Raw genomic sequence first — 14,497 nt, 5'->3', positions numbered from 1 at the left:
TAAAAAAAAAAAAAGCTTTTTTTTTTTTTTTTTTTTTAAGAAAAACAATGTTTTAAAAACATGCATCTTAAGCCAACCTTTGTAATCAATTTTAAGGTTTCTGCCTCTATTCATTATGATAACAAACACATACAAAACATGTATATGTTATATATAACACATACTTTAAAGACCTTTTTAATAAAATAAGACAACAGCAATTTTATATGGAGCTCAAACCCATCCCTCAACATACGAAACTATGAGAGAAGGAATCTACTGGTAATCATCACATGAGTATTTGGAAAAGTAAGGCTCTTTACAAAAAAATCTACACAGAATACACCTTTTTTTTTTTTTTTTTTTTTTTTCCCAAACAACTGTTCTCTTTATACAACTAAAATAGCATTTAAGAACTGTAGGATACCTTGGAAAGAATCACATATTCTTGATCTTGTTGGCTATATACAAGCAAAATATGTAACATAGGCAGAACCACACAGCCTAGGGAAGAATTACTGTTCAACAATGTAGCTGATGTTTTAGCTTGGTTTCCAGAACAAAACACTCAGTCCCCCCCAAGCCCCCAAGATTTCTGAGCTCACACTGTGGTCTGGTCCTTCCAGATAATTTCTAAACCTACAGGTCAATCTCATGCAAATACGACAGACTCACCAAGGCCTCAAAGCCAGTCAGCTGTTACATGTTTAAAGCAAAGTGAAAATGAGGAAACAACTTTCCAATTTTTAATGTTTTAAACCCTTATAAATGTCTCCACAGAGGGAAGTTCAGTTGTTGCAGGAGACCAGAGCAGGGACTGGGGTCATTCAGGCGGATGGGGCATAGGAAATATGCCAGGAAATCAGTGGTATGATAGTGAAAGCTGATGACTGGCAGAAGACAAAAGATGACTGAGAATAAATACCAAAGAAAGCTGCTTTGTTAAGTTCCTGCAATGACAGAACAACCTGTTAAGATTTCTGTTAGGGATTAATGATGCAATATGAGGAAATAAAAACAAAATGCATTCTGTACCATGACATTCATTTCCAAACTCAGTCAGGTTATTGCCACTATTACAACAAAATAGAAACTTGTACACAACGAGATATGTGCAAAAATGCACATCAGAAAGTGAGGCTTGGGTGTGAACGACCCAATTGATCTGTACAATTCCACGCAGCTTACCATCATATGCTTCAGCTTACATTTCAGCCAAGCTATAAAATTCCTATTAGCTCTAACAGCTTTATGTCAGAAGTTGAGGAACAAATTGCTCTTTAAAACAACAAAAACAATTAGACATATACTTTGCACAGTATGAATATACAGAATTATTATCTAAAGCTGCAGTCAGATTTTATTCAGTATTAGTTATTAAATTCTCATAGATGCACAGTGACTAAATAAAACCTTTAGCTCGCTGCAGTTTTAAACATTATCAATGCCAGCTTTCCACACTGCACCTTTGTTGGAGGTGCCCATCCTCTCAAAGTTTGCCAGGAGCAAAGAACATAATTCAATGAAAAGTCTAGAATCAGAGCTCAAATCCGCATTAACCACCAGGATAAATTGGGACAGCAAGAGCACGAGGGGAGAGCAAAATGAGGGAGGTGAAAGGATGATGACAGATGATAATATCTTAAATAACCACAAGGCTTTGACAAATGAGCTCTTGTGAGCACTGTTAAGTAGTTACATTTAAATCAACTGGATTACTCTTATAAGAAGCAACTAGTAAAATCAGTAAAAGATTACTCAATTTGTCCCTCCTTTTTGAAGATTGCTTCATATGGAAATCATTTTATGTGCTTAATCGTTCATGCTCAAGCTATAGGACCCTCTGTCCTACTACTACCCTTCATCTGTATTTTGCACTGAGGTACACGATGTTCTAATGAAGAGGTATTCAACTTGCTTACTGGCATTAAGACAATTCAAGTGTTATTTTTTATTTAATTTCTTATATACATTCAAATTCTGCCTCCATTTCAGATAAATAATGCTATTGAACAAAGATTTTTAAGTCAGTTCCATGTAGCAGTATCTTGGCCTTTTTCCAGAGATCTTAGTTTATTCAACTCAGCAGCATGCATGAACACTGTAATTGCTCTTTTCAGTAAAGTACTTTGCATTTATCGACAGATGATTTTCATTTACAGTCCCAATGCCCTTTACTCATCTCTGTGAGCGTTTTCTGAAATTCTCCAAAGTCTTCTTGACTAATTGAAATAACCGTGTCGAATTTCATTTCATCATTGGTCCGCTTCTCTGGAATATTAAACAGCTGACAGCTATTACATTTTCGCCATGCAAAAAAATAAATCAGTCAGTTTGTAAGCTATACGAAGAAACCAAGACAAGCTCAGACAAATCTCACTGAGGCAACCTCCAGCACTGCCACCCTCAGGTATCCTCCCTCCCCTTTCGCAGGAGTTTCCTGCCCCCACAGCAGGGCTGGCAGAAGGGAGCGCACACACGCACGCCCAGCTGCTCCTGCTCCCAGTTCACAGCGTTAGCTTAAAACCCAGCAAAGTTTGGTTTGCATGAATCCCTAGGACTAATACGTGGCAAGATGAGGTGCAAGCACACGGACCTTTTGGCAAACTCTGTTATAGGAGTGTTAATCTCCAAGGAGAAAAGGCAGACAGCTGGGAAAAAGGGAATATTTTCAAACTGCCGTAGCTTTCTTCTTTATGATTGAGTAAAAAATGTTAGTATCATTACTTTGTGACGTAAATTCTCTGAAAGAGCAGTCTTACGATACAAGATAATTTAAAGCTACACTGACATTGAAAGGGAAGTTTCATCCCTGCCCAACACATGGTCCAACAGCAGCGTTTATGCAGCCACATGGTGAGAGCCTGGCCACCAAAGCTATCCAGCTGAAAGCTAACCATGCAAAAAACAAACAACCACCAAAAAAAAAAAAAAAAAAAAAAGAAACAAAACTTGTTTTCAGAGGAATCAGTGAACTACTCCAGCTCTCCACACATGCCAATACTGACAGATGCTAAGGACAAGAATGCAGGGCTCAGAGAAAGGAAGAGAAAGCAGGAGGGACTGCGTGTTTCAGCATCAGCTCAAGCTGAATATGAAGGATGAGAATAAAAAGAAGACAAAATCTGGAAGTGTCAAAAGCGGAAAATCAGAGAAAAGCAAATCTTTAGCTGTTCCACTATGTGGTATGCGGATATTGTTTGTTAGTTTGCATTTTCCCTTCTCTGCCATTTAAAAGAAGCAAATGCCCTTCATACAGCTACCAAACTACAGCATAATGATATTTTCCTCTATATACATTTCCTCTAATAACTAAATAAAAGTTATGTTATATGAAAACAAATGAAAACTTGATTTTATGAAATTTAAAACAGGCTAATGAAACTGAAGAACACAGCAAATATTACAACAAAGGTTAATATTACATGTGTTTTGGATGTTACTTGCAAACAAAGGTAGCTATCAGCTGCTACCTAAAGGGGTGATCTTGCTCTCTTCTTTGTCTCACTTTTTGTGTTGCCATCAACAACTTTGTGATTATAGGACAAATTGGTTCAGTAAACTGGTGTGATGGAAAACTAATCCTCCAATTAAAAGAAAAAAAAAACAAAAAAACAACAAACTAAACAGAGACTTCGCAAATATGTCATATTCTGCTAGATCAACTCAAAGAACTAATTCATCCTCTACAAAGGATCATTTGGTTGGTCCACTGTAACCAGAAAGGAAAGGGATACGTAGCTGGAACTGGAGAGAATATGGACTGACTTGTTGGTCGTAACCCATTGCTACAGCAGTTTAACTCTGGTATTATAGATACACACGCAGTTTCACGCCAAGATTAGCACTTTATACACTGCAATTTGCACGACTGTATTTCACAGCATTTCCTTCTTCCCCTACTCAATCTGATATCACTTTAAAGTATTAAGATAGATTCCACATAAAATCATCTTATTAATTTGCAAATTGCTCCTGCCTGAAAAAATGGGTTTCCTGTTCATTCCATGTTCCAACAGTCACACTGTTGCAGCAGTGCATGCTCTAATACTAAGTTTCATGTTAATTACAGCTAAGAGTACACGTTTTCATGAAAGGACCAAAAGCCTCTTCCCAGCATAATCAAAATTCATGCGAATTATGTCGCCTGCACTCTCGTAATACTAGTTTCAATAAAAGAAAATTCTGTAACGTGCATAAAGTATGTCACAATGACAGTTCATAAAACCAGACATGCATGAAGATGATGAAATGGGTTGTTTTATTTAAAAAGCACAGGGCATACCTCTAGCATTTTTCTTCTTCTACTGTACCTATTTTTTGTTTTATTTTGTTTTGTTTTTAAGAGGAACATTCTGTTTGGAAAACAGTTTTAATTTTTCTATAATTTTCTTTGCAACTTAACAAGGCTCAGTGGAAACTTTAAGATCTTTTTAGTCAAACCAGGATCCCCTACTACCCACTTTCTCTGATTTCATATGAATAATAATTTCAAATTTCCGTCATTAGCTTAACCTCCTTCATGCTTTCCCTATAACTGCTTCCTCTCATAGATTCCAGTATAAAGCTGATGTGGTTATCAATGAATACACCATTGTTAGCACATTTTTAAATGTTCACAAGCCTCCATAAGCCTTCCACCCATTTCCACTGTTTCTTCAGATAACCTATTTCCAATTTTCCATTTTAGCTCTCTACATAATAATCATGAAAATGTCGTCATTTTTACAGAAATGACTAATCTCTCTAGAGCTCTTTTACTTCCTTGGGTTTCCTCTTTTGCCATGTTCCCAAAGCTGTCTTCTTTTTCAAGATAAAACTATTCAAGATTACAAACATAGTTTTGCAAAACAGGAAACAATGGCTTTACGTTTATACTTAGCATTAATCAGCCCAGCTATTCTTCCATCTTTTCCTTAAGACTTCCAATTTGCTTATGTATTTTCAATAACTTGCTCTGTTTCTTTAAACAAGATTTCCCTTCTTCCGAAATGATAACTACTGCCTGCAGCCTGTTTCTTAGATATGGCCACAGGAACACCCATTTCTAAACAGATTTTAGAAAATAGAAAATTAAATATCAATAGATTTTATTTTATTTCAACTGTACTCCTTAGAAGTGCTCTCAAATCTTCAATTAACTTAAACTGCTTTAGCTAATTTGACAGAGACTGCCTAAGCCACCTTTTTCTTGGTCTTACAGGATGCATCGCAGAAGGCTTCAAATTGCTTTTCTCAGCAATTGATGCTAAGGTTTGTGCTTGCGAATATCTCAAAACCAATCTAATTATGAACTTTCCCAAGATGTAGGATATAAGATTTTTTTTTTTTTTTTTTTTCTGGCTACAACTCCTGGCACTCTTGATTTAATCACTCTCTATTCCAGGAGAAACAAAATAGCTTAAAAGACAGTGAAAAGATGAAGGACAAAGTGCTGAAGATAGATGAAAAAAGAGTTGCAATAAGTGAAAGAAATGCATATCAGGCTGACATAAAATTGGTTCAAAGTAATTGGAAAGGAAGGCATCGAGCCTGACTTGTCTTGACAGAGCTCAGGAAAGAATGTTTGACCCAAACCATAAAACTTCATAAAAGTAGTTGTAAAACAAAAATGAAAATTGTTAAGCCTTGACTAAGTCAATCGCAATGACAATAAGCAACACTGAAATGTGACAAAGTCTCCGTTAACACAGAGTCAACTGCTTTTATAAAACACAGATAGACCCTCAAACCAAGGGTGTAAGCTGATTAAACATTTAAAAGAACTAGAATACAACATTATGAAATGATTCAAACCCAAACAACGGACAGAGGAAAACAAAACATATGCCTCATTTTTAGCCCATGACAGAATACACTGGAGTCTATCAACAGAAAGGTCTTCTGGGTGGTCTTTTGCAGTCTACTTTGGAGTTCAAGCACACTCAGGGCTAAATTGCATAGGGAAAAGCACACACAGTGCAGATCCTTAGTCTTTGCTTCTGGAGTGAGAAAAACCTAAAATTATCCCTCAGTAGCAACCAAACACCCTCCCAGTTTGGCAAAGCACCGAACTGTAGTCTAGGACAAACCTGGTATTAACATGCTGTAGAAGTATTGGGTCAACAAAACAGTCTGCAGTGGGTCCTTTAAGTTAGTATGTCAAGAGTCAGGATGATTCTCAGAAACATTTGCTGGGAGTGTGTTCCCTTTTTGTTAGTTCTTCAAATCAGCGATAATGGCTTAGGGATAGCTTTATCTTACTCTCTCCTACCAATACGCCGCACTGACCGTGCCAGCCAGTTCTGTGTGCACCTCTTGCATCTGTAAATACAGCAAACTCCCAAGGCTTTATTATTGTTTAGGGTATGATCCCACAGAGATTTTTGTTTGTTCTTTACTGGTTGTTGTTTTTAAACACAAAAATGCTTGAAATCCCTTTTTAAACAACTAGGAGTTTCCATAGATCAGACGGATTTTTCAAATAGTCAAGCTGAAGTCCATATTGTTTTATTTTTCATTTACCTTCTTACTACACAGAGTCATGTGAAATAAACTAAAAAAAAAAAAAAAAAAAGCTTTGGAAAGAAAAACAAAACAAAATACACATACTAAAGGAGAGAACTTGATATCTCATAAGAGCTACTTAAACAAGAAAGAAATAATTATTTCTTACTCAAAACACTAAGACAGGATTTTCTACTTAAAGCATCTAAATAGTTTTTCAAGATGATCCTGAAAAGTAATAACTTTCCAAAACAGCAAAATCCTTCTAAAGTTATATTTTTTTCCGTGAAAGAGAAAAACATTTCCTTGTTCCTTCATCTTTTAATGATATTTACCAGTTTAAGAATCAAGATAATATGCATTTAGTATAACAAATACAAATCTGCTTGATATGAAAAAAATACTAAGTACAAGGTTTAGATTTTTATTTAATTATTTATTTTTTTAAGATGTCAAGTATATTTTAACATATCTAACAGCAACTAATAAAACATACATAGAACTCAGCATATAATGCTGACTTATTGTGAGCACAGAAGAGACTGCCTGCCATATAGCAGGCCACCTGGGTCAATGTGAACACTCCTGAGACAATCAGCAGTTAACTGCAGCATAAAATTCATAAGCTTTTGACCCTGATAAAGCCTTCAAGATGAAATATTTAAGCAGAATAGTTTATGGTATTTAACTATACACCAGTACCTTTTTCTCCATAAATGCTTGGGGATTTTTTTTTTCCCAGCAGGGCTAGCACTGATCCATATGAGTTGTTTTGCAGAACAAGTGCTAGGAAAACATACAAGAAAGCCACTGACACTAGAAACTGACCCATTATAATCTTGGAAAGTAAAGTATTACAAGGACAAAATACAAAGGAAAAAAGAGATCCGTGAAACAAGGTGCCTTATGCAACTCAGAAAATGCTGAGCTTCCAGAAATCCCCATTCTCATCTGCTTCAGACAGTTACTTCAGAATGTCTTTTTGAATACTCTGGACCAATTGTTAATAGGAGATTTTGGTTCCAAGATAACATTCACAAATACGCAAATAATTACAACTACATATAAACATTCATCTTACCACTGTAAAACAAACCAGAAAAATTATAGAACAGTTTTGTACATACCAATGCACCCTCTTCACATGTCCAAGCATTTGGATTAAATTCAAGTTTACTGACACAAACTACAAATTTGTCTGGAAACACACGTAGCTCTATGCAAAAAAGAATTAAAAAGAAGATTGTAAAAATTAAACTCGTATTCTGACATGCATGCATTTTATTTTTGTAAAGAAAAGATAGTGTAAATGGCGCACTAACTCACTTCAGCCCTCCACTGCTTGCTTATTTCTTTTCAAGATCACATCACTGATTTTTTTTTTTTTTTTTTGCTTTTTTAATCCTTAAAAATAAAATTAAATCAATAAGTCAGTTTAATTCCCAAGAGAACAGTCACTGCTGCAAATTAGTCCAACCACACCTCTGAACAACTATACTAGACAGAACCAAGAGAAAAAAACACTTCACAATGATTTATTTTGTGCTATTCTGGTGATTAGTCTTTTCATAGCAAAAGCTACAAATTGTGTTTGTAGTACAGTACAACATATTCAATCAGCACTTGATACAAAAACTCAGCGTAAGACCAAGTGTTTCCAACACTGACTACAGTGATTTTGAAGTCACTAGATAAATTAGTTAACTGTTACTGAATTACGTATTTTACTCAAGATCACATGGTTTGTTGTGAACACACCCAAGTTGCTAGTTACAGAGGATTGAAAATGGAAGGGTTCTCAGATTAAAACAGACCAAGCATAGCTTTATTCAACCCCTGGAAATGATATGCAAAGAGGAAAGCTGGATACTTTATTTGACATATCTGGTAATTTCCAGATTAACACCTTCATATTTTCACCTGAACTTTTTCTCCCTTTCTTTCTTAAGACAATTACTAGATTTTAAAGTTTGCCGTACTTCCAAAACAAATCACAACACCCTATTTTCTGGGACAGGAAGACACAGCATGCAGAAAGATACCCAGGAGGCTGACCTCAGAGATTTTTGTAAAGTATCTCCACATAATAAACGGAGTATACTCAGGATGTACATAATTCACCAGTGTGGGTCATTCATGTGGTCAACTGCCTCTCTAGAAGGCAGTGCTCCTTCACCACCAGCACGTGTCCAATAGTATCCAACTAACCATTCCAAGTGCTTGCCAGCATTGGCTTTGCTAGAGTAATTACTATGAAAGATGGGGGTGTTAAAACTGATTATCTTGTACTTGCCTTTGGTTGAAGAAGTGTACACAGAGACCTCAGATGCATGTTTGTTGGCAAAACTACTTGTTAAGCTACTGTAACTGGATAGAGTATGGTGAGCCTTTCAGAAATACCGGCTCTATAGGCAAAACTGTTTCCAAGGAAATATTCATCCTGTGCCCTATCATCAGACTGCTGTTTCTCTGCTTGTATCCTCAAGACGCGAGAAGCCACTCCCAAAGTTCTTGTACGATGGCTTTCAAACTGACACAGACCACTTCCAAATAAAATGCAAAAGAAAAGCTGGACAACTATTGCAAGGACTGAATTTGCTGTGCATGGTTCCAATAATCATCACTTTGTAAAGCTGACTTTGGATACTGAGACACCATTTACAGTATGCAAGATTCTTTTTCTGTTAGGCCAAATGTCCATTTTTTGTCTGTGAAACTACAGATGTATCTTACCAAAATGAGACATTGGTATCAAATTATTTTGTGAGGCTATTCTTCTGGTAGTTATTGGCAGTGAAACCCAGTAAAATGAAGCTCCTCTCTTGCTAGAAACTTTGTGTAGAAAAAAATTTTGACTCTGGAATCAAAGCCTTTCTTTTTAGCAGCACTAGTACAGCAAGTTCATTCCAGTTAGCAACTTTTATTGTCATACTTTATGACAATCTCACTTGCTGGTTAACAGAATGAAAGTATCTTTAGGTACAATGATATTTGATTGACACTTTAAAAAGGCCCGAATTTAATATACAGAAAACAATGCCGTGCTGAGACACTAGTGCACAATCTATTGTTCCAGGAGACAGGGGGAACAAGTTTGATGAAACATTTAAAATAACACTGCAATGGATTAAAAACAGTTGGTATTTGAAGAGATTTAAACACTGACGAATCCAATGAATTCCTATAAAAATAGGAAATACCTTAAAATACCATTCAAGTAGTCAATATTTTTAAAGGAACCTGAAGAATTTTTTTTATTTATTTATTTTTTTTAATATGAAAAGCTCAACACAAAGGGCAGTGATCATTACAGCTCCTCTTTATTGCTGTTGGCAGGACAGGATTGATATCATTTCCTTACAGAGCATCTTGGCTTGAGAAGACTTGAAAAAAGATCTGGTCCAATGACATCACCTAAGTTAAGGTTTTATAGCACTGAGCCGAATGAAAGCTTTTTCTTGCATACACTTGTACTACACAGTTGATGTCACAAGACACTCAAGCAATAATGAAGTGATTCATACTGCAACCTCTGGTTGATTCACCCTGCAGAGACTCAGTAAAATGCTGAGTCTCATCAACTTACAGAATTTGGTGTGGCTTAGCTGATTACCCTGGGGGCAAGGTATACAAAAATTTAAAATTAAGTTAAAAGAAAATCCATCATATGGTAGGAAACTCTTCTCATTTTTCAGCAAACATCCCCTTGAGAAAAAAAAGTCAAGCTCCCAAACAGATCTTGATTAAGCAGACCAAAATTTAACAACTATTAGTTTGCATCCTTTTTTTTGCCCTCCATTTTGAACAGAATTTTAAGTAATATTATTAGAAAATGATTTCTTACCACGATAATGTTTCCCTACAGCACAACGGAGATTAACCCATCTCTTCATAAAATAGGCAGTAATGTGAAAACTGTTGGCTGCAACATAAAACAAAGAGATAATAATAATAAGTGTAAAGGTATATCAGATATTTTGGTCTCAAAGTGTTGCACATCTAAAAAGATAAGATTGGTTGAGAGAAAGAAGCTGCAGCTCAGGAAAACATATCTTTAAAGAAATATTTTAAAAAGAAACTACTCATATTGAAATCTCAAGAAATTCATACCTGGAACAGAAGGAAAAAAAATCTAAACAACCTACTAAACTTCAAGTTCTGGTACACAACCACAGAAACATAGTTAAGTCAATTAACTGATCACAGTTGCTATACACTTAATAAGCTACTCCCTCAGTTATTAGTCCACAAGGCTAGACTCCTAGTTACTGCTAGGTTTTCATTCATATTCTACACAAAAACTACGGGCAACCTTTTATTTAACTGCATTTAACTACTTTCTGGAGAAAGAAGACATGCTCAAAGCTGATACAAAAAATGCCGGCTATAAAAATCCACAAGAGGCCTAATTATCTCCACTTGCATTGAATTAAGTGAGAAATGCATACATTTAGCCTCCTCAATATCCACAAGCACACAAAGCTAGCCTGGCTGCCCCAGCGATACCTGTAATGGACACAGAGGTTTCTTCAGTTTCCATTCCTGAGAATGACAGAAATCCTTGTGCACCAGGAGCATAAGAAAAGGACAGAAAGGATTATATTACAGCAAAGAGACTCCAAGACTAGAGCTAAGGAAATCAGCTTTTACTTTTGTTCTACTTTAATTCCCAAATGACCCTGGGTAAATCAGGACTTGATTCATAAAGGTATTTAGCAACTTAACTCCCACTGAAATTGAAAGAAGTGAGAACCTGTGACTCCTCCTCCTCTGTCTCCTCTGTAGTCTCTCCTTACACCTCAGTAAAATGAATTTGCAAAAGGCAATTAATGACATTTCCTCTGACTCTGGTGGTTCTGCAATACTTATAATAGTGCTCTTTCCAAGACAGTCAGCTACCCTAGATGCAATTACCACGTGAGTTCAAAAATCAAGTGCTACTGCTGTTCTCTCCAAACATTTAACAGGATGTAAGAGAAGCCCATGCGCTCCTTTCCCAATCCCAGGAGCAAGTGCTAAAGCACATCGTATTCCTAAATACAAAATAAAATATGCATGTCCTCTCCTGCACGGTCTGTAGCTCTCCTACTTGTACTCCAAATCTCCCAAAGCTCACCATGCAGTGCTGCTCAGCATCAGTCCTCGTTGAGAACTATAGGTATTGATCATAATCCCTTTGAAATTTATCAGCCATCTTTTTTTCCTTCCCCTCAGGAAGACACTGAAGGTATCTGAAAATTTGACTTCCCTTTAAAGATCAAGTCAAGATTCGACAAGTTAAACTATCCTTTGAAAACGATGAGTGCTAAAGAAAAAATTGGATGTAATCCACCACCTTTATTAACTGTATATTTATGAACACAATTAAAGAAAATTACTTTTAGCAATTTCCAGTTTGGCATCCATAATTCTTTAACACTGGTAGGATTAGCCAAATCAAAGAATTTGCTCTTCACATAAATAAGTTATCAGTGTGGTGATAGCATTTCCACTGTGATCTCTATCATGCCAAAAAAAGTAACATTCCCAGAAGTACAACTCTCCAAACAAATTTCCAAAACCAGGAATGGAAGTCTTTCCACCTCTGTGTACCTGAACAAAATCCTTTTCTTGAGAAAGAATAGAAATGAAAAAAGCATGATTTTTTTGCTTTTACTCAGAGAAGAGCACAATACTTCATTTATGAAATTCTTTTGAGAATCAGGTGACACATACATCTGTGTATTTGTCTTGTTATCCTGGTATTCTGAGAAGTTATGCACTTAATCATATTTGATTGACTAATGGCCTAACAAAGTTTAAAATTCTTCTTCAAGGCCCTTGATTGAGCCAGTTACTGTTCCCTGGAGCAGAACACCTACCTCCAATCTATCAAAATATATGCATAAGAGATGCAGAGAGCTTCACACTGTTTTTGCAGTGTCAGCTCAGGTCTGACAGTATTGTAGAGCCCTCATGGGGAGCTGGCACCCAAGCTAATATGCTCTGCCTGGAGGGACTAACACTAAAGAAGAATTTTTGTTTCCGTGACTATCTGCTGCTTGACTTTGCTGAAAAAGCCAAAAGAGGTGATTTGCTGGTACTTATTGCTAATAGTAGAAAAAAAAGTTTAAGATGCATTGCATTCAAAATACCTATATTTTGAAACTATCCTTCAGCTACGCTTATCAAATGTTTGGAAACCTCTTGTATGCGACGTCTAATCCAACCCATAAAGTCAGCTCGAGTTCATAAACTTCCCAGTATTAAAATTGTCAGGATTATTGCAGAACTATAAAAACCGTGATACCGTCTTTCTGCTTCCTGCAAGAGAAATCTATTATCCAATTAAGCACTCTGCTTCAAGGAAGAAGCAGCTAAAACATAAGCCCCACAAGGGCACCTTATCTCACAACCTCATGCACCTTGCAGGTGTGTGTTTTTTTTTTAAATAAACTTTCTACAGTTACTCAGCATGAGTCTCAATCTGCTCTCAGCTTCAGACTTGTTCACCATCAACTCTGTTTATATACTAGCATATGCTGATGTTGATTTAGGGCAAGCCGTGAATTATGCTCCAGGAAAGAAAGCCAGCGTATACTGTGAGAGCACCAAAAGCAGCTCGTCACGCTGTCTATAAGGAGGGACCAAGTGAGATGTACCAAATAATCCAGCATTAACTCATTTTAAGTGCACTGTAGGTTTACCCTCAAGCTACAAAAGACTTTTGCAGCCAGTAAGAGAGAAATTTCACAGATCTTGGGATCAGCAAATGTACTCAGCCTAGCCTTCAGGTTCCTCTTCATCATACAATGCAGACATAAATCCATTTCATAGATTGCCAACAGAGAAGTAGAAATATAAATTTTGTTACTGGTCTGTAGTTTTTTTTTCTTCAAAACTGTGCACCTAAAACATCAGATCCCAGTTCCAAAAAACAAACAAACAAACATGCTAAACCAAACTACAACTCCAGAGCCCCCAGATGTGACTGAATAAAAGTAATTGTAGAACAGCCACAGCTCACTCTCAGCTGTAACATGCACCAGTGAGTGCTGCCTTTTAGGGGAATGGTAATTTGCCCTGCCTGTTATTATTCAGTCCCAAGACACTGAGAGGAAGTATCAGACACCGACTCTGTGCTGTAAAACTATCCAGCACCGCTTGTTTGCCGAAGGAGTTAGAGCCAAGCTGCCTTGAGCTTCCAGCGGGCTGCCAAGAGGCGGCTGTGGTACAGCGTCCAGCAGCGGGAAGCCCTCTCCCACGGCTATTCGAGCCTGCTCATCTGGAGCCTGGGAAAATGCCTCTGAGCTGCTGAGTTATCTGGAGCAGCCTGGCAGGTGTTCACCTCCCAGCGGAATCGGGCACCTGCACGGCTCCGCAACCAACTTGGGGCAAGCCTTTGCCAAAGCCACAGCTCAGGCCTGAGGAGCGTGATTGCCCCCCAAAAGCTTCCATATCCGAGAGGCACCAATTTCTCATTGCACAGGGGTTTTACACCAGCTTTAAATACAAATAACAATAAATAAACAAAACAATTTTTTCTCCTAGTCTAGGCATTTCATGTTTCTAACAGGTTATCCTCGTCTAGGACTGCCTCTGTTCATAGAGTAAGATCACAGATCCTTGCAACAAATGTTAAAAAAAGATGAATTTCTTTGGTTACAACTTGAAAATAAATAGGTGCATTAGGCTTTCTGAAATACTGTATTGTACATTAAAAAAAATCTACATTTTGCCTATGCTAATTATTCCATGCAAATTAAGCTATTCGAGTAATAATGTTTACAGTATATAGAGCTTTTCATCTTCAAAGTGATCTACAGACATATTATTACACCGCTTTTTAGCGGTCATATTTCTCCTTTTAAAATTATTCACCACCAAATCCAAATTCCTGATTGTTTGTAAACTTAGAAAAAAACTTTTATTCTAAACCTAGTGTTGATTCTGCATGTTTTCTCTCCCAGAAGAAATTCGGTTCTTCACACCATCTGCTCCAGGTCACTATTTCTAATTTAGATGAGATTCAAAACCAAATGTTGCATGTAAA

General features: G+C 36.8%; 1 protein-coding gene across 4 annotated transcripts in view; it reads right to left on the bottom strand.

Moving 5' to 3' along the window:
- The window catches only part of SLX4IP (SLX4 interacting protein), an 88,120-nt gene that overhangs the window by 18,947 nt on the left and 54,676 nt on the right, over nt 1-14,497 (bottom strand). For all 4 annotated transcript variants that reach the window (XR_014317212.1, XR_014317213.1, XM_082757151.1 and 1 more), the window contains exons 6-7: nt 10,310-10,387; nt 7,593-7,681 (exon numbers count right to left, since the gene is read on the bottom strand). Coding sequence is in view for 2 of the 4 variants with exons in the window: in XM_082757151.1 (XP_082613277.1) it covers nt 7,593-7,681; nt 10,310-10,387 (167 nt within the window). In the remaining 2 variants the exon portion in view is untranslated. The remainder of the gene's footprint in view (nt 1-7,592; nt 7,682-10,309; nt 10,388-14,497) is intronic.

This window comes from Aythya marila (genome assembly GCF_965140915.1).
Source record: "Aythya marila genome assembly, chromosome: 3".
NCBI classification, from domain to species: Eukaryota; Metazoa; Chordata; class Aves; order Anseriformes; family Anatidae; genus Aythya; species Aythya marila.
This window is presented reverse-complemented; position numbering and strand designations above follow the sequence as displayed.